The sequence below is a fragment of the Macaca fascicularis genome, chromosome 4, assembly GCF_037993035.2.
Source record: "Macaca fascicularis isolate 582-1 chromosome 4, T2T-MFA8v1.1".
Lineage (NCBI taxonomy): Eukaryota > Metazoa > Chordata > Mammalia > Primates > Cercopithecidae > Macaca > Macaca fascicularis.
The window spans coordinates 59,036,806-59,057,640 of record NC_088378.1 but is presented as its reverse complement, the minus strand read 5'-3'; the positions used below and the strand labels follow the sequence as shown (position 1 = coordinate 59,057,640).

General features: G+C 46.5%; 1 protein-coding gene across 20 annotated transcripts in view; it reads right to left on the bottom strand.

The window, feature by feature from the left end:
• Positions 1-18,333, bottom strand: part of MTHFD1L (methylenetetrahydrofolate dehydrogenase (NADP+ dependent) 1 like) — a 232,212-nt gene extending 213,879 nt beyond the window's left edge. For 5 of the 20 annotated variants that reach the window (XR_012433541.1, XR_012433542.1, XM_005552135.5 and 2 more), the window contains exons 1-5: positions 17,991-18,333; positions 8,663-8,747; positions 7,142-7,192; positions 7,000-7,053; positions 2,011-2,135 (exon numbers count right to left, since the gene is read on the bottom strand). Coding sequence is in view for 8 of the 20 variants with exons in the window: in XM_005552135.5 (XP_005552192.3) it covers positions 2,011-2,135; positions 7,000-7,053; positions 7,142-7,192; positions 8,663-8,747; positions 17,991-18,208 (533 nt within the window). In the remaining 12 variants the exon portion in view is untranslated. Of the gene's footprint in view, positions 1-2,010; positions 2,136-6,999; positions 7,054-7,141; positions 7,193-8,662; positions 8,748-9,970; positions 11,052-13,693; positions 13,760-16,694; positions 16,801-17,250; positions 17,416-17,990 lie in introns of those variants that run through there. The other 15 variants (XM_005552139.5, XM_074037268.1, XM_074037277.1 and 12 more) reach the window with 6 other exon arrangements.
• Between the last annotated feature and the right edge of the window lie 2,502 nt (positions 18,334-20,835).

Here is a 20,835-nt window from a genome sequence, read left to right as displayed (position 1 = left end):
GCACAGGTCTGATTTCAACTTGATCTCAATATTTATCTCCTTGAGAAGTCGGGGTGGGAGGCGGTGGGAAAAATGAGAGACCACACATCTTCTGAAGGGTTCTGTGCCTTTCCCTATTCAAATGTAGGACAAAACATTCCACAACTATCTAGCCTAAACTGAGCACATCAATCCCAGTTAGTAACAGAATGGAGACATTTAGAACCATTTTCATAGTTGTTTCCTTTTACTCTCTGTTGTTGTTGTTTGTTTGGTTGGTTGTTTCCTGGCTGGGCCTCAGCATGAATTCCTCTCCTTTTATGAAAGACTTGAAACTATGTCCTGGGACCTTCAAGTTCTGAAAGTTTTCTCATTGATTAGGACTTCTTCTCCTTTTAAAGTTAGTCTACAACAGGACTGGAGATTGTTGTTGTTTTTTTTAAAAAAATATTTAATTGTTTACTTAAAAATAGAGACGAGGGGCCGGGCGCAGTGGCTAACGCCTGTAATCCCAGCACTTTGGGAGGCTGAGGCGGGTGGATCATGAGGTCAGGAGATTGAGACCATTCTGGCTAACACGGTGAAACTCCATCTCTACTAAAAACACAAAAAATTAGCCAGGTGTGGTGGCGGGCACCTGTAGTCCCAGCTACTCGGGAGGCTGAGGCAGGAGAATGGCATGAACCTGGGAGGCGGAGCTTGCAGTGAGTCGAGATCGTGCCACTGCACTCCAGCCTGGGCGACAGAGCAAGGCTCTGACTCAAAAAAAAGAAAAATACAGACGAGGTCTCACTATGTTGCCCAGGCTGGTCTTGACCTCCTGAGATCAAGTGATCCTCCCGCCTTGGCCTCCCAAAGTACTAGGATTATAGGTATGAGCCACCCTGCCTGGCCAGGGCTGGAGGTGTTCGTGACACCTTTTCAGCCTGTGTTTGGGCCTACTCAAGTCACGATAAAAGGCTAGAATGGAAGATTGCTGGGTGTCTCAGGGAGGTGGCAGCCTCCCCATCCAGCCCCTGCAAGGTCTACTGGATCTGGAATCTAACTTTATAAATCTGCTTACAACCTATAACCATAAACACATTGTGTTCTTTTTGGCCAGAGTACAAAATACTTGCTATATTTCCATGGAGTAAAATGGGGTTTTTAATCCCCAGGAAGCATGCTTATCCCCCACTGGAAACGGCCGGTATCCTTTGTTCTATGAAGCTTATGTCACTCTATGACATGAATCACAGCCCAACATTACAGCACCCAATAGTTATGATGTTCCCCTCCAAATTTCAAATAAAACCTGTGTCATTAAGAAAAGTATTTATTTTGCTTTTCTCAACTGGCCTGGGACTAAGACAGAATATGGTACTGCTGGGGAATCCGGTTTCTAAGTTTTTTTCTCTGGTCTGGTAGAATTACCAAGGAAAAATCTATTAGAAGAGTAGAGCTGGCTAAAGATTGTATAAGTCAGACCGGAACTTATTAAATGAATCTGATAGCATAAGATTACATGGCACCGAAGCACTATAAAAGGGCTAATGTATTTTCCAAAATATATAACTTTAGCATGCAGAATTTTAAAAGCCTACAGATGGCCAGGCACAGTGGCTCACGCCTGTAATCCCAACATTTTGGGAGGCTGAGGCAGGTGGATCACGAGGTCAGGAGATTGAGACCATCCCGGCCAACATGGTGAACCCCATCTCAATAAAAATATAAAAATTAGCCAGGTGTGGTGGCGCATGCCTGTAATCCCAGCTACTCAGGAGGCTGAGGCAGGAGAATCGCTTGAACCCAGGAGGCGGAGTTTGTGGTGAGCCGAGATCACGCCACTGTGCTCTAGCCTGGGCAACAGAGTGAGACTCCGTCTCAAAAAAAAAAAAAAAAAAAAATCCTATCCTGAAATATTTAAAAGAATTTTTTTCATCTAATTACTGAGAGTTAAAATAAATAGGAGAAATTTAGAAAAATAAAAGCAGGCACAACAGAAAAAGTGATTTAGCCATAAAGGTGGATTATTTGATTTTATTTTCTTACCCATCCACATCTTTTTCTGGTTTCAAGGCATTGAGGACTTTGTTGCTAAACAAGTTCTCAGAGATCTGAAGGGCAAGGCCATGTACTCTGGTATCTTCATTAATCTTTAAGATTTCATCTATAATCTAAAGAAAAACAAAAAACCAAAATAAAAATAGTTTTGTGAAAATGAGACACAACAAAGGAAGCTTTATATAAAAAGTGGATTCATGAAAATGCATCCGTTAAAGTTTGCTGTTGTTGTTTTGCTCCTTGTTGAAGACTTGGTGTAAAGCTCAAAAAAAAAAAATTAAAAGGGTTGGCTGAATTTTTTTAGTGACTTCTCTGCCTTTCTATGGCTCTACTCTGTGCCAGAAAAAGACAAAACAGAACAAAACCAAAGCTCAACAGCTATTAACGTTTACATAGACAAAGGATACTTCTCTGTCAACAAGCATACTTTAAGCCAACACACTGCCAGTTTTCATGAAGGATAGGAAACACGAATCTGAAGCCTTCCAACCTGGCCCAGCTAAGCTTGTGTGCTTCAAACACAATGTGTTCAACACAGCTCACTAATCATGACGTCCAAGCGGTCACAGAGGCCCTCGGGTTATCTGGACCTCAGTGACACATAAGAAGCCTTTCCAAAGGCTTGTGCTAGAAAAATTCTTAGCATGCACAGCTCCTTTTATGGGAAACACTAAAATAATTCACTATTTAGGAAAAAGACCAAGCTACATTTTGGGGAAGCTAATGAATGTCTGGGTGTGTTTCTAAATAAGCAATGCTTTGTCCTCTCTGTCTATTTCATGCCAGGAGATAAGATCCTGATTCATCTCACTTAACAAAAATATTTGCTCATAAGTGAGAAGATACTTATCTTTGCCTATAGATCTCACTCAGAGGCTCTGAGGAAGGGTTGGTTTACCTTTTTTTTTTTCATTGCCTAGCAAAAATCACTACCTGTTCAGGGGCAGGGGAAACCATTTGAGGTACAAAATCAGAAAGAAAGCTTTGTTTCATTCATTTGGCATTCTTTCATTCATTCAACAAATGGTTTGAGCACCTACTCTGTATCAGTTCTAAGTAAAGGAAATACAGCTATAAACAAAACTGTCCTCATGGATCTTATACTCTAGTGGAGAAGGGAAGTTCCTCCCTTCCAAATTGTAATAATAATAATAAAATCACTGGAAAGAATAAAGGATATGCAGAAAAATAAAGGTTCAGTGGGGTAAAAGGCTAACAGAGTAATGGGTGGAGGGGTGGTCAGAGGCCACAATATCCAAGCAGAGACCAGAATGAAGGAATGAAGTGAGGAAACTATTGTCACCTGTACCAAGCATTTGGTAGAAGCAACAAATGTCAATACAAATCTTAATTAATACATTGAGGTACTTATTCTTTTTCAATATAATACCATACAAATTCACTCTATTAGAATTTTCCCAAAGAAAAACAGGGAATAAATAATTCCTTGTCAAAAAATAAGTCAAGGTGAAGGTGCTAAGAACACACATTGTGGAAAGAGAGATTCTTCAATAAATAGTGCTGGGAAAACTGGATATACACACACAGAAGAATGAAACTAGGCCCTCGTTGCTCACCTTAAAATGAATTAAAGACTTAATATAAGGTCTCAAACAATAAAACTTCTAGAAGAAAACATAGAGGAAATGCTTCATGACATTGGTCTGGACAAGGTTTTTTTGGATAGGACCTCAACAAAATAGGCAATGAAAGCAAAAATACACAACTGGGATTAAATCAAACTGAAAACATTCATGGGAAAAGATGTGAACAGCCATCTCCCAAAGGACATATAAATGGCCTGCAGGTATATGACAAAACACTCAACACCACCAATTATCAGGGAAACGCAAATCAAAACCACAATGAGATATCAAGCTAGAATGGCTATTATCAAAAATCACAACAACAAATGCTGGCGAGGATATGTGGAAAGGGGAGCCCTTATACACTGTTGGTGGGAATGCAGATTAATACAGCCATTAGAGAAAATCGTATGAAGATTCCTCACAAAATTTAAAAAAAAACTACCATATGACCCAGCCATTCCCACCACTAGGTATATATGCACGGGAACTGAAACGACTATGCTGAGAAGCCGTCTGCATTCCCGTGTTTATTACAGCACTATTCACAGTAACCAAGAGATGGAACCAATCCAAGTACCCATTAATGGAGGACAAAGAAAGTGTGGTTTGTATACACAATGGAATATCATTCAACCATAAAAAGGAACGAAATCCTGTCATTTGTGGCAACATGAATGAACCTGGAGGACATAACATGAAATGAAATAAGCCAGGTGCAGAAAGGCAAATACCATAGGCTGTCACTTGCATGTGTAATCTAGGAAAGTTGATCTCATAGAAATAGAGAACAGAATGGAGGTTACCAGAGGCTGGAGAGGGATGGAGAAGGGGAAATGGGGAGAGGTTGGTCAATCAGTAGGTACAAAGTTACACTTAGATAGGAGGAATAAATTCTAGTGTTCTATTACATAGTAGGGTGACTATAGCTAATGACAATGTATTGTATATTTTAAGACAGCTAGAAAAGATCTTGAAAGCTATCACCACAAGGAAATGATAAAGGTTCTAGGTGATGAATGTAACTAACCTGATTTAATCATTATACAACATACCCAAGTACTGAAACATCACATGTACCCCTCACGCATGCACAATTATTATGTGTCAATTATAAACAACAACAATGAAAATCAAGGGCTATCAATACCAGTGGCAAGGCCAGATGAGGTGGCTCATGCCTGTAATCCCAGCGCTTTGGGAGGCCAGGGAGGGCAGATCACCTGAGGTCAGCAGCTCAAGAACAGCCTGGCCAACATAGTAAAACTCCGTCTCCACAAAAATGCAAAAATTAGCCAGGCATAATGGCAGGTGCCTGTAATCCCAGCTACTTTGGGAGGCTGAACGGGGAGGAGAATCACTTGAACATGGGGGGTGGAAGTTGCAGTGAGCGGAGATCGCGCCATTGTACTCCAGCCTGGGTGACAGACTGAGACTCCGTCTCAAAACAAACGAACAAACAACAACAACAAAACAAACCAGTGGCAAAACAACCTAAAGAAAAGCAAATTGCAGCTGGGCGCGGCGGCTCACGCCTGTAATCCCAGCACTTTGGGAGGCAGAGGCAGGCCATCACCTGAGGTCAGGAGTTCAAGACAGCCTGGTCAACATGGGGAAACCCCGTCTCTACTAAAAATACAAAAAAGTAGCCAGGCATGGTGGCAGGTGCCTGTAATCCCAGCTACTTGGGAGGCTAAGGCAGGAGAATGACTTGAACCTGAGAGGTAGAGGTTGCAGCGAGCCAAGATTACACCACTGTACTCCAGCCTGACAGCGAGACTCCATCTCAAAAAAAAAAAAGAAAGAAAAGCAAATTCCACTGCAGACAGTGGGTATCCTGCAAGTGAACAACAACCTCCTTTGCATGCTGTCACTGCTGGTATCACAGGTATTTGTTACATATTTAACACTTCATATTTGTACCATGCTCCAATGGCAAGTGTGGCAAACACTTATCGCCCAATATACAGTTTCCTTTCTCAGTAATAAACTCTTGATTTTTAGCTTGCTAATAAATGATCTAAGGCTTCCTGGTATAAAAACTACACTTCCCAGGCTCCCTTGCAGTTGGTCAGGCAACTAGGTAGAGGACAACTGAATGGATGTAGAACTGCGACTTTCAGGAAATGTCTTTAAAGACAGCAGGGGCCTGTCTTTGTCCTTCCTTTTTCTTGTTGGTGACAGTGAACTTTACCTGAGCCCTGTAATCCTAGAAAAGAGGGAAGGTTAACAAATCCCCTTACCCTCTGTGTACTGCAAAGAACCGCCCTTCCCCATAGGACTCAGATGCCCCCTTGTTTACACAGTACAAGGTCAGATACAAACTCTACAAATTCCCATTCTTTGTCTCACAAATGACTAGCAGACCTGCTGGGCCTCACTGATCAATCAGAACAAAGTGCTTGTTAACTAAACCACAAAGGTGGCAAAGCAGACGGACAGGAGCCCAAGCTCCTACGACTTGGTGATGTCATCAACCAGGGACTGCCTACTTCCAAACTTTATTCATGTCCCAGAAAAATACACTTCCAGGCTGGGCACAGTAGCTCACACCTGTAATCCCAATACTTTGGGAGGCCGAGGCGGGTGGATCACCTGAGGTCAGGAGTTCAAGACCAGCCTGGCCAAAATGGTAAAACCCCGTCTCTACTAAAAATACAAAAATTAGCCGGGCGCAGTGGCTCACACCTGTAATCCCAACATTTTGGGAGGCCGAGGCGGGTGGATCACCTGAGGTCAGGAGTTCAAGACCAGCCTGGCCAAAATGGTGAAACCCCGTCTCTACTAAAAATACAAAAATTAGCCGGGCGTGGTGGCACGCACCTGTAATCCCAGCTACTTAGGGGGCTGAGGCAGGAGAATCGCTTGAACCTGGGAGGCGGAGGTTGTAGTGAGCCGAGATGGTACCATGGCGCTCCAGCCTAGGCAACGAGAGTGAAACTCCATCTCAAAAAAAAAGAAAAAGAGAGCGAGAGAAATAAACTTGTATGTTATTTAAGATGCCATTATTTGAGGTTTTCTATCACATGAAGCCAATAGGAAGAAAAGCTAACCACAGAAGGGCTGGGCCCTGGCACAGGGATCTGTGGCCCGAGGCCTAGTTTCCTTGCCTCAGCCTGACAATTTCCACTAGATGACGCCGCCACAGCAGCTGAAGAAACACAACTGAACTCAACAAGTCGCAGCTCAAGTCTTCGGTAGAAACATACAAATGACAAGGAACAAGGATATCATGAAGCATTTACCCTAGAGAAAAGAAGTGAACTCTTCCCTCTAATTCAGCCACAAGCAAAGGTTAGATCTGTCCCAGCTACCACTAAGAGATGCCAATGGGCCTATCAAGTCTTAAGAGGAAAGAAGCAGCAAGAGTTTAGAGCTCTGCCATTCTTACCTCGGCTTCACTGCTATCTGGAGGGAGGCAAATGTGAGTGATGTTCAGACCAGTCTGAAAAAGGAACACAAGGTTATTCGTCACTATAAGAGAATGTATTGTTAAAAGTTATAATGAGTTTTTAAAAAGCAACAGTCCTCACCTCCTCAGCCAAATTCTGGTTGATTTCCTGCATCAAGTTGTCGTCACCTGCCTTAGGAGAGTAAAAACAACATAACAACATAAAAATACCTTGAAAAGGCACAAAAGATAATCCAGAGATGAATTTTGTGATTACAGATGATCTAATTACAAAGATAATAAGGAAAGTGCAGAAAAACAATCTTGCTGCTTATAAAAAGGGACTCGTGGCCAGTATTTAACAGAGTAATTCTTCAGGCCTTCAAATTATATCACTTTTTTAAGGAAAATAATATCCCTCCTATTAGAAGACATACATAGTCACATAGCCAGCTTCCCTCTCTAAAAATGAGGATGCTGACTGGGCACAGTGGCTCATGTCTGTAATCCCAGCACTTTGGGAGGCTGAGGCTGTGGATTGCTTGAGCCCAGGAGTTCGAGACCAGCCTGGGCAACATGCTGAAACCCCATCTCTACAAAAAATACAAAAATTAGCCGGGTGTGATGGTGCATGCCTGCAGTCCTAGCTACTCAGGAGGCTGAGGTGGGAGGATTGCTTAAGCCCAGGAGGTCAAGGCTGTGGTGAGCCAAGATTATGCCACTGCACTCTAGCCCAGGCAACAGAGCAAGACCCCATCACAAAAAGAAGCCAAAAAATGGGAACACCAAAGGTAGGAGTTGAAATGGTTTGCCGTTGGATGGAAAGGCAGGGAGTCAGCAGATTCCCAGGAGGCCCGAGTCCTAATCTAATTTTCTTTCTATTGTTCTAACTTGCCTTTCTTTGTAATGAGATGTGGATACAGATCCCAGAGAATGTAAGTAACTTGAGCACAGCTCTGTCATCCTGAAATACGCAGCACGGCAGCACGATGGAACCAGAGGCTGCTATTTTGATACCCTAAGTGCGTGCCAAGCCCCGCGGTAGCAGCCCAACTGTCGGGCTGTGTTTGCTTCCAGGCTTGGCTCACCTCGTTATTTCTCGGCACCTGCCATCACACAAGTGTGCCAATCAGGATGGCAACTGGGGCCAACTGTGGCTCAGAACCAGGGACTGCAGCCAAAAGAAGTATGTGGAATGCAAAGTCCTTTTGACAGGGTAATGACTTTTGTCCCATTAAGTTTACGGCAGGTTTTAAAAGATAGAGTAAAAAGATTACCAAATACTCATGTTTCATCTAGCATCTGCCTCCACTGAAACAAAGTGGGACTTTTTCCCCCAGCACCTTCAAATCACATTTGGTAAGCATTTGTGAGCACACATGGACCACGATATATCCTGTGTAATGCAATGCATGTAAGTACCTATCTCCTAGACCTCTGAAAGCTACTCATATCTCAGAGAGGAAAGTCACACAAGAAGACACTCTGAAGCAGAGCAGTACTTCACCCACGACCCCAAAGAAGCAAAAGACCAAAGAAAACAGCATTGCCAACTGAGCCCTCTCCTCTTTGGCAAGAAATGCAGGTGTTCTTTTGCATACAATCATTTTCTAAATTGAAAAGCATCCTAAAATAGTAGGACTGAACTTTGTTCTCAGCTTACCTGGATAATTGCAAGAACCGGCTTGAAGGCAGGGTTTTTTTCTTGCAATAAACTTAGAACTTCTTTTGAATTCTGAATGACTTCTCTACATTGAGAAAGAAAAACAACATTGTGATTTCTTGGTTAATGAGTAGAAAGGACTGACACGACACAGTTTCTCAGAAAGTTCGTTCCTGCAAGTGAAAATAACTAGACCACAGAAGGACACACTCCAAGTGTACAGTATGGAGTGGGCAGGCAGCATAACAATGAAATCAAGACACTAACTCAAGGTAAAATGTGGCAATCCAGTTTTTAAACTATGCAGAGGGAAACAAACCAGATGTTTACAATAATTTTCTAGGGGTGAATTTTTCTCTTGTATTTTAAAAGTTTACTATAATAAAAACTTTGGGTTTCTACTTTAAATAATCCCTCTCCTCCACCATACTCCGCTGCCATCCTCCCAAAACCCTGAGTATGGGTCCATGGGGAAAGCAAATAAAGTGGGAAGAGGGAAGTGAAGACAGGGTAGATTAGCGGGGTGAAGACAGGGGGCTTGCTGTTGGACAAAAAGTGTGGAGCCAGGATAAGATCCAGGTCCTGGAATTTAAAGAAGGAATTAGGTAAGGAAGGAAATGAAGGAGAGGAAAGTTCCAGAAACACTGAAGATCCACTTTGGTAACACTATTAAAGCCTCCTAGGGGGAGAGAGAGAGAGAGCTTCTCAGTCCTCTGAGAATCCACAACATAGTCTGCACCTGTACCTCCCAAATGCCCAGCAGCAGCCACCTTCACCTCCCACCTCTGAGGAAGGTGCCAGCCTGGGGTGAGCAGGCCTAGGTAAAAGTGATAGAAGGCCTGGCATGATGGCATGCACCTGTAGTCCCAGGACTTTGAGAGGCCAAGGCGGGAGGACTGCTTGAGGCCAGGAGTTTGAGACCAGCCTGGGTAACACAACAAGATCCCATCTCTATAAAAAATTAAGCTGGGCGTGGTGGCACATGCCTGTGGTCCCAGATACTTGGGAGGCTGAAGCTGGAGGATTGCCTGAGCCCATGAGTTTGAGGCTATAGTAAGCTATGACTGTACCACTGCACTCCAGCCTGGGTGGCGGAGCAAGACTCAATTTCTTCTTTTAAAAAAAAAAACAAAAAAAAACAAAAAAAAAAAACAGGGCCAGGTGCAGTGGCTTACGCCTGTAATCCCAGCACTTTAGGAGGCCAAGGCGGGCAGACACAAGGTCAGGAGTTCGAGACCACCCTGGCCAATATAGGGAAATCCCATCTTATCAGAAATACAAAACTTAGCTGGGCGTGGTGGCAGGCACCTGTAATCCCAGCTACTCGAGAGGCTGAGGCAGCAGAATCGCTTGAACCTGGCAGGCAGAAGTTGTAGTGAGCCGAGATCATGCCACTGCACTCCAGCCTGGGCAATAGAGCAAGACTCCATCTCAAAAAAAAAAAAAAAGAAAGAAAGTGTTAGGAGCTCAGCTCTTTCTGGAATCTTCTGGGATGAGCGACTGCAGAGGTTAACTTCACCACCACCCTGTGATATGTTCTCAGCAGCACATGAGCACTGGGAGCTGGCTTTTTCCCCTCTCACAATAGACCAAAGGTACAGCCACAGCAGCCCCCAGGCTTCAGTGCTAAGACCACCCTTACATTTTGTTTTCAGTCTCCGACACGGTCTTCCACCGCACCTAACAGAAATGCAGGGCGAAGAAGTTCCAGGCAATGCCATCAACAGTACATTGCCAAGAGCAGAAAGGCATTGGGAAGCTTCCCCCAGTTTTCAGAGACACAGCTGACAAATGGAACCGGAGGCACTGCAGTTCCCAGACGGGGCTTTAGAGGAGAGAGCTGCTCAGACTGACAACCAGGACCAGCCTTTCTACTGCCAGCTGGGTTGGAACAGATGGACTGGGTGCAGGCAACTGTCTATAACCTGGGAACATTTCAGTTAGTTTTGTTTGGAAACACTTGGGATAAAGCTACTTCATTCCCAGGGAATTAATTGTATTATTGTGCTGAATACATGTGACCATATGGGAAAGTTTACAAATCACCTTATAAATAAGCACTAAAATCCATCCATCCAATAATGGGTTACTGAGGCCCATATGCCATGCTCTTCCCAGCCTGTTGTGACTGTTAATTTGGCTATGCCAGGTTCTTATTTTTGTCTGGGTCCAGGAAAGCACTGGAGTGTGGGTCCCAAGCGGCTCATGGTATAAGGATCACTGGAGAGTTTGGTAAAAATAAAGGTTCCAGGCCAGGTGCAGCGGCTCACACCTATAATCCCAGCACTTTGGGAGGTCAAGGTGAATGGATTGCTTGAGGTCAGGAGTTCAAGACCATCCTGGCCAACATGGTGAAACCCTGTCTCTAGTAAAAATACAAAAATTAGCCAGCCATGGTGGTGCACGCCTGTAATCCCAGCTACTCAGGAGGCTGAGGCAGGAGAATCACTTGAAGCCGGGAGGTGGAGGCTACCATGAGCCAAGATGGCGCCACTGCACTCTAGCTGGGTGACAGAGCGAGACTCTGTCTCAAAAAAAATAATGGTTCCGGTGTTTCACCCCAGAAAGATTGATTCAACGTGTGTCAGTGGAGCCCAGAAATGCGCATTTTTAATAGAGTTCAGGTAGTTCTGAGACACTAAGTGGAAATACAGCCCAGGACTGGTACTGGGCATTTCGTTTACTAGCGTGGGCAATAGTTTCTAAGAGCCTCAGTTTCCTCATCTGCAAAACAGGTATACTACAATGGCTCTTTCCCTTTTTTCTTATAAATGTACATGTTTGTTTTTTTCTGTGCCCCAAAGCTACCCTTGAACACTAAAAACATTCATACTAACAGCAATAATTTTCTCAGAAACATTCATAGTCTTGATCCATTCATAGTTGATGAAAGGAACACTTCTTTTTATATTTCTGAGACAGTTTTACTCTGTCGCCAGGCTGGAGTGCAGTGGTGCGACCTTAGCTCACTGCAACCTCTGCCTCCCAGGTTCAAGCAATTCTCCTGCCTCAGTCTCCCGAGTAGCTGGGACTACAGGCACACGCCACCATGTATTTTTAGTAGAGACAGGATTTCAACATGTTGGCCAGGGTGGTCTCGATCTCTTGACCTTGTGATCCACCCACCTTAGCCTCCCAAAGTGCTGGAATTACGGCGGTGAGTCATCTCACCGGGCTGAAAGGAACACTTCTATAGGTAAGTTGGCAATCATCAAAAAGTAATTAGACTTTTAAAATAGTTGGGGGTGGGGGCTGGGTGCAGTGGCTCATGCCAGTAATCCTAGCACTTTGGGAGGCTGAGGTGAGAGGATCACTTGATCTCAGGAGTTCAAGGCCAGCCTGGGCAAGAGAGCAAGACCTGGTCTCTACCAAAAAAAAAAAAAAAAAAAAAAAAAGGCGTTGGGGGGTAGATGTGGATAGAAAAAAAAGTATAGGCATACATCATTTTTTGTGCTTCACTTTATTGCAATTTACAGATATTGTGTTTTTCTACAAATTGAAAGTTTGTGGCAACCTGTGTTTTAAGTCTACGGGAGTCATTTTTCCAATGGCATCTGCTCACTTTGTTCACATTTTGATAATTCTTGCTTTCAAACTTTTTCATTTTTAGTATGTTTGTTACGGTAATGTGTGACTGACGATCTTTGATGTTACTATTGTAATTGTGTTGGCTGAAACGTGGCCATGATGGTTCATGATAGTGTGTGTTCTGACTGCTTCACTGGACTGGCTGTTTCCCCTTCTCTCTTCCTCTCCTCTGGCCTCCCTATTCTCTGAGAAACAGTATTGGAATTAGGACAATTAGTAACTACAATGGCCTCTAAGTGTTCAAGTGAAGAGTCGCAGGTCTCTCACTTTAAATAAAAACCTAGAAATAATTAAACTTAGTGAGGAGGGCGTGTTGAAAACCAAGACAGGTCAAAAGCTAGGCCTCTTGTGCCAAACAGTTAGCCAAGCTGTGAATGCGAAAGAAAAGCTATTGAAAAAATTTAAAACTGCTACTCCCGCGGACACACAAATGATAAGAAAACAGCCTTATTAGGCCGGGCGCAGTGGCTCACGCCTGTAATCCCAGCACTTTGGGAGGCCGAGGCGGGCGGATCACAAGGTCAGGAGATTGAGACCACGGTGAAACACCGTCTCTACTAAAACTACAAAAAATTAGCCGGGCGCGGTAGTGGGCGCCTGTAGTCCCAGCTACTCAGGAGGCTGAGGCAGGAGAATGGCGTGAATCCGGGAGGCGGAGCTTGCAGTGAGCCGCGATCGTGCCACTGCACTCCAGCCTGGGGGACACAGCGAGACTCCGTCTCAAAAAAAAAAAAAAAAAAAGAAACTGCCACAGCCATCCTAACCTTTAGCAACCACCCTGATCAGTCAATAACCATCAATATCTTGGCACAATCCTCCACCAGCTCACTGGCATATCTTGGCAATAAAGTATTTTTGAATTCAGGTATATATCTGTACGTTTTTTTGTTTGTTTGTTTTTTTTTGAGACAGAGTCTCGCTCTGTTGCCCAGGCTGGAGTGCAGTGGTGAGCCTCCCCATAACCTCTGCCTCCCTACAACCTCCACTTCCTGGGTTCAAGTGATTCTCCTGCCTCAGCCTCCCAAGTAGCTGAGACTACAGGCGCACACCACCATGCCCGGCTAATTTTTGTGTTTCTAGTAGAGATGGGGTTTCACTATGCTAGCCAGACTGGTCTCGAACTCTTGACCTAGTCGTCTGCCCACTTCAGCCTCCCAAAGTGCTGGTATTCCAGTCATGAGCCACAGCGCCCGGACTTATCTATGGGTTTTTTTTAGACAAAATGCTATTGCATACTTAATAGGCTACAGTATTGTCTAAACATAGTTTTTGTATGCACTGGGAAACTACAAAATTTGTATGACTCGTTTTACTGCGATATTCCCCTTATTGCAGTGGTCTGCAACTGAAGCCACAATATCTTAGGTGTGCCTGTACAGGTGTGTAAAGGAGTTCAATGCTATTACCACCCAAGCGAATAAAACAAAATAGGTTCATGCTCACCACAACTTGTTATATGTGTAATGTTTCATTCTTTGGGGTTACTCATTCCTACAGTGACAAACAAAGCTAGAAAGAAAAAGGAGTAATTAGGCTCAATAAATCCAAAAAGTAGCATAAATGTTTCTAATCAGAGATTTTCGTGTCCCTGGGGGAGAAAAATGGCCTTGTGAGCTTCCACTTTGAGGACAGTGGGAAGGAATGTGAGCGCTCTAGCTAGGCTGCCATGTGTAGCTAAAACTCGGAACTAAGCCATCAGCAGCAGCTTTGTTATTTTCACCATTACTGTGACTATTATACGGAATGTATTGTTACTGGCCAGGGGTAGTGGCTCATGCCCGTAATCCCAAGACTTTGGGAGGCCAAGGTGGGTGGATCACTTGAGGTCAGGAGTTCGAGACTAGCCTGGCCAACATGGTGAAACCCTGCTCTACTAAAAATACAAAAATTAGCTGGGTGTGGAGGCTGAGGGATTATAGTCATCTAGTCTCATCACCAGGAACAACAGGTCACTATGCTTCTGAGGGAGCTCATTCTTTAACTTTTCTGACCTAATACACTTCGGCTCCTGGATCTCTATTCCAGGTGACTTCTAGCTGACTCACGCCCCCACCCACTTTGCTCCAATCCTCAGGGAATCAATTCAGGGCTAGAGAGTTTTAGTAAACCATGCACATAACTCAACTGAAAGGTACAACATAGCCAGGCGCGGTGGCTCATGCCTGTAATCTGTGCACTTTGGGAGGCTGAGGCAGAATGATCACTTGAACCCAGGAGTTTGAGACCAGCCTAGCCAACATAGTGAGACCTCATCTCTACAAAAAAAAAATTGCAGCCATAAAAAAGGATGAGTTCATGTCCTCTGCAGGGACATGGAAGAAGCTGGAAACCATCATCCTCAGCAAACTAACACAGGAACAGAAAACCAAACACCACACGTTCTCACTCATAAGTGGGAGTTGAACAACGAGAACACATGGACATAGGGAGGGGAACATCACACAGCGGGGCCTGTCAGAGGGTGGGGGAAAGGGGAGGGAGAGCATTAGGAAAAATACCTAATGCATGCGGGGCTTAAAACCTAGATGACAGGTTGATGGGTGCAGCAAACCACCATGGCACATGTAACAAACCTGCACGTTCTGCACATGTATCCCAGGACTTAAAGTAAAATAAAAATTTTTAAAAAAGTTATGTTTACCCTATACTGTCATCTATTAAGTGTGCGATAGCATTATCTAAAAAATGTACATACCTTAATTAAAAATAATTGCAAAAATAAAAAATAAAAAGGTCTCACTCCATTGCCCAGGCTGGAGTGCAGTAGTGCAAACTTCACTCACTGCAGCCTTAACCTCCTGGGCTCAAGTGATCCTCCTGCCTCAGCCTTCTGAGTAGCTGAGACTACAGGCATGCACCATGCCCAGTTAATTTTTCAAAATTTTTTGTAGAGATGGGTGTCTCACTATGTTGCCCAGACTGGTCTTTAACTCCTGGGAATGCACGTGTTCTCTCACATAATTGTTTCCATAACTCTCAAAGTGCTGGGATTACAGGCATGAACCATGGAGCCTGTCCTAAATTTGTCTTTTCTCTTGTTATAAATGTACCTACTAATAATTTTGATTTTGCTTCTAGGCTCACTAAACCTAAAATACTTACTATCTGGCCCATTATATAAAAAGTCTGTGGACCGCCGGCTTAGTGAATTGTAAAAATATTGCTGGGCGCGGTGACTCACACCTGTAATCCCAGCACTTTGGGAGGACGAGGCAGGCGGATCACGAGGTTAGGAGTTTGAGACCAGCCTGGCCAACATGATGAAACCCCGTCTCTACTAAAAATACAAAAATTAGCCAGCCATGGTGGTGTGAGCCTGTAATCCCAGCTACTCAGGAGGCTGAGGCAGAAGAACCGCTTGAACCCAGGAGGCGGAGCTTGCTGTGAGCCGTGATTGTGCCACTGCCTTCCAGCCTGGGCGACAAAGTGAGATTCCATCTCAAAAAAAAGTAATAGCCACCATTTCTTGAGGAACTTGTCTTGTATGTGACAGTCCTAGGCTATGTATTTTGCACGTGTTCTCTCACATAATTGTTTCCATAACCCCTTGAGGTAGGTACTGTTACTCCTCCCATTTTCCTGAAGGAATTGAGTTTGGGGAACCCAGTGCAGGCCCTAAAGCCCGCTACTGACTAACCTCTCTACTCATCTCTAAGGCAGTCATGGCTTTAAACCTAAAAGTATGCATAAATAGGCCAGGCATGGTGGGTCATGCCTGTAATCCCAACACTTTTGGAGGCCGAGGCAGTCGGATCACCTGAGGTCAGGAGTTTGAGACCAGCCTGGCCACCATGGTGAGACATCCTGTCTCTACTCAAAATACAAAAATTAGCCAGGCGTGCTGGCGCGCTCCTGTAACCCCAGCTACTCGGGAGGCTGAGGCAGGAGAATCCCTTGAACCTGGGAGGTGGAGGTTGCGGTGAGCCAAGATCGTGCCATTGTACTCCAGCCTGGGCGACAGAGCAAGACTCCGTCTCAAAAAAAAAAAAAAAACGTATGAATAAAACCCACAGATGACCCCACATCTTGATGCATTTCTTCTGTAACCATTTCACAAATGCCTATTACATGCTGGGCACTCTCTCCAGGACCTAGGACCAAAGAGACAGCTGTCTTTCACGAAGCTCATATTCCAGGTGGGTGAGACAGACAAGAAATGAGCAAACAAGGAAGTTTCAGGTAATAATCAGTGTTACCTAGAAAATAAAACAGCATGACGGGAGGGGGTGTTTTTTGCCGCCTATCCTGGCCTCAGACTAACTGGTAAGACGAGTCTCAGCAACGTGCAGGTTAAAACCTAATGACCTGGCGTGTAATTAATCCCAGCGCTTTGGGGGCGGGGACGATGACTTGAGCCCAGGAATTCCAGACCAGCCTTGGAAACAGAGTGAGACCCTGTCTCTACAAAAATAAAATAAAATTATCCGGGCACGGGAGCGCACACCTGTGGTCCCAGCTACTCTGTGGCTAAGGTGGGAGGATCGCTTGAGCCCAGGAGGCGGAGGCTGCCCACTGAACTCCAGCCTGAGCAACAGAGGGAGACTCCATTTCTAAAACAAAAAGAAAAAGAAGACAGAGAACAGGGCAAACTAAATGAATGCCCCCTTAAAATCAACCGCCACATAATAAAGAGCCTAGGAAACGTATTTTACTACTGAGGCAGGGAAGAAGGGAAGTGGGGAGGAAAATGGGAGAGCAGAGGGAGGAAGGAAAGACAGAGAGAAAGGCAAGCAGGCAATGACCTTAAGAAAGAAGGCTAGAGGGAAAGGGAAGAGGATGTGAATGGAGGAGGTGGGCCGCTTGCTGGGGAAACCGCATCCTGGAATTCGTTCCTAATCCCAGTTCGGAGGGAGGCGGAAGGGGCTTTCTCGCCACCTCCAGGTTGTCCCGAGGGGCTCGCCCTGCAAGGCCCGAGACCTGGGCGCCCCTCTCGGCGAGGGCGGGGAAGGCTGGGGCCCAGGGGCTGGGACCGGGACGGGAAAGGCCCGGTCCAGGGCTACCAGTTCGCTCTGGGTCCGCAGAGAACTCTGCAAGCTCAGCTGCGCGGCGACTCCGTGCGCGCTGCGAGGCGGAGCTGGAAACCAGCGCTGAGACCTCTCCGACTACCCCAGCGGCTGCCCCGAAGGCCCGGCTCCACCTTTGCCGTTCCGGGAAAAGCGGACGTCAGCCACAGACCCCAGCCCAGCAGGAGGGGCGGCGCGCGGGGAGGGGCGGCACGCGGGGAGGGGCGCACAACACCAGGGAGGTTCGCGCGGGCGGCGCTGGGCCCGAGCCCGCCTCTCCCGAGCTCCGCATGCCCGCCACGAACCCCAGGCCAGCCGGCGCGCGGAGCCGCAGCCCCGCCCTCCGTCTCCTTCTCGCCCCCTCCCCCGGTTTCCGCCCCAGCCGCACCGCCCCTTTACCGTCTGGGTCGCGCCCGGCGCCATTGCATCAGAGCCTGCGGCCGGCTGCGCACGTGGAGTCGGGCGTGCGGTCCATGCAGCTCGGCGTCCATCGGGGATGCCCATGCCCGCCTGCGCCGCGGGCCGCGTCGGATCCTGGATCCCCGGTTCTCCGCCAGCGCGCCCGGCCGCCGTCCCCAAGCCCGCATTTCCCGACACACCGCCCGGCGCCCCTAACGAGTTGGCACCAAACACTCGCAGCCAAGCGCCCCGATCCCCACGGCGGCCCCGGGCGCTCCGCCCCTGGGTCGGGGCCGCAGCCGCTGGAGACTGAGCCAGGGGCCAGACCCGACACTCACCTGACGATCGAGTCCCGCGCCGCGGGCGTTCGGCCGCCGGGGCTGCGGCTGCTCCGGGCCTGGCCATCCAGCAGCCGCCGCTGTCCGAGCAGGTCCTCCCGGCCACCGCTGCCGCCGCCGCTGCTGGCGCGACAGGGCACACGGAGGCGGAGCGGCGGGCCCGGGGGATGGGGCGGGCGGCGGAGCTGGCGCAGGACGAGCGGCAGGCGCGTGCCCATGGCGCGAGGCTGCGGGTCCTCAGGGGACACGGAGCTGCGGCTGCAGAGGGCGGCGAGGCGCGTGCCAGGCGAGCTGGCGGCGGCTGGAAGAACCTGGCGCTTCCTCCTCGTCCGCAGGGACCCCTAGGGGGCACTGCACCCGGCGGCCGTGACGTGCGGAGGGCGGGGGCCTGGGAGCCGCCGGACGGGATGTCACGGCTTGGGGCACTTTGGTTTGGTTGGCTGTACCAGACAGAGGGTGGGGTGCGGAATGGGGCTCAGACTCTGCCCTGAGACTTTGCCTCCCTCCCTTCAGCCTGAAAGGCCGAGGTGACCCTTGGTACTCAGTGCGGCAAGTTTAGACGGAAGGGCTTGGATTTACTGTACTGGAGGTAGCCTGAGGATAAGAGGCTTTGCAACCTTAGGTAGGGGCACTTAATCTCGGTGAGCTTGCGGGGCTTCGTTAGTGCTCTCTCTCGTCAGAGCACAGAGGTAACAATGCTCTTCTTAAAACCTTAAAAGGATTTTATAGTCCTGATTGGTTCTAGGGCCCCTCCAGGGGAACCACGTCCACAGATGCTCAAGTCCTTGGTGAAAAAAAAAAAAAAAAAAAAGTATTTGCATATCACCTATATTCCCTAGGTCCTCACCTAACATTGTGGAGGGGTTCTTGGAAATTGAAACTTTAAGCCAAATGACTGTAAGGAAACCAGTTTGACCACAAGCTAATTGATATGAGTGAAGTTCCTACAACATATCTGGGGTCACAAAATCGCCCCTAAACTTCTAAATAAAGACCGAAAGCCTTCTAATATTAAATATTGAAATAAGTGTGAGCCATGCATACATTTAAGAAAGGTTTTTGGCTCACACCTATAATCCCAGCACTTTGGGAGGCTGAGGTGGGCGGATCACTTGAGGCCAGGAGTTCAAGACGAGCTTGGCCAACATGGTGAAACCCCATCGCAACTAAAAATACAGAAAATTGGCTGGGTGTGGTGGCGCGTGCCTGTATTCCCAGCTACTTGGGAGGCTGAGGCAGGAGAATCGCTTGAACCCAGGAGACAGAGGTTGCAGTGAGCCAAGATCATGCCACTGTACTCTAGCCTGGGCGACAGAGCACAGCTCTGTCTCAAAGAAAAAAAAAAAAAGTTTTTCTTTTTAAAAAGCACTCCCTATCCCCCTGCTTAGAGAAAAATAAAGATTAATAAAAGTGAGATGATTTTTACCGGCTTATTCCAACTCAGGGCACCAGGCAGGGTAGGACACCATGCCTCACAGGGTGCGCTCACACACACCCACACTCACACTCGGACCATGTAGATGCAATTTCACCTGAAGTGCACTGCACGGCTTTGGGATGTGACAGGAGACCGGAAGACAGAGAGAAAAATCCACACAGACATGGACAAAACGTGACAGTGGACCCAACCAGAAATCTATTTTTTTCCTCATCATTATAAGAAAACCACTGAGCAAAATGATGAAATGATGTTATTCCAGGACCTGCTGTACTTATAATACCTAATACAATGTAAATGCTATGTAAATAGATGTTACACTGTACTTTCTTATTTCTATGATTATTTTTAATTTTTCCAAATATGGTCAGTCCCAGGTTGATTGAGGATACAGAGGGCTGACCATAATTTCCAAGTAAAGTGGATATCAGATTGTAATTTTGTAATTCCCAAGTGAGGGTCAGATTGTTAACTTTATATTTTTACAGTCTTATAACTTTACATTCCTATAATTCCCAAATAAGGTGGGAATAAAACTAGTCCAAGTTACAGAGATTGGTTTTCCATTAGCCAAGCACCATACTAGGACAGCGCTGGAAGGACCCCTCATCCAATCCTAACAAATGTAGGGAATTGAGAGCTATTGTCTTGATGTTCAACTTCTGGAAACTGGGGTCCAGAGAGGCCCATCTGTTTACTGGCAGAGCTGGGAGATTGAGGCTGCAATGAGCTGTGAGTGTGTCACCGCATTCCAGCCTGGGCAACAGAGTGAAACCCTGTCTCAAAAAAAAAAAAAGCTTCCTGAAGAAGGCAAAAGAGGTGGCACCTGGACGCAAGACCTTAGCAGTTGAGCTAAGGGAAGGTCAATGTTGGAGATGAGCTAAGGGAAAGCCAATGTTGGAAAAGTGAGAATGTTGGAAATGAAGGAACCACATGAGCAAAAGTCTGGAGCATGATGAATTCGAGGTACTGAGAGCTGTTCAGTTGAGTGGGGAGGGCCGTGCATCCGGAATTGGTTCCTTCCGGTGGGTTCTTGGTCTTGCTGATTTCAACAATGAAATCAGTGACCCTCACGGTGAGTGTTATAGCTCCGAAAGATAGTGTGTCCAGAGTTTATTCCTTCAGATGTTCAGGTGTGTCCAGACTTTCTTCCTTCGGGTGGGTTCGTGGTTTCCCTGACTTAAGAAGTGAAGCTGCAGACCTTTGCAGTGAGTGTTACAGTTCTTAAAGATGGTGCCTCTGGAGTCTGTTCCTTCAGATGTTCAGATGTGTTGGAATTTCCTCCTTCTGGTGGGCTCGTGGTCTCGCTGGCTTCAGGAATGAAGCCACAGACCCTCGCTGTGAGTGTTACAGCTTATAAAGGAGTGCGAACCCAAAGAGTGAGCAGCAGCAAGATTTATTGTGAAG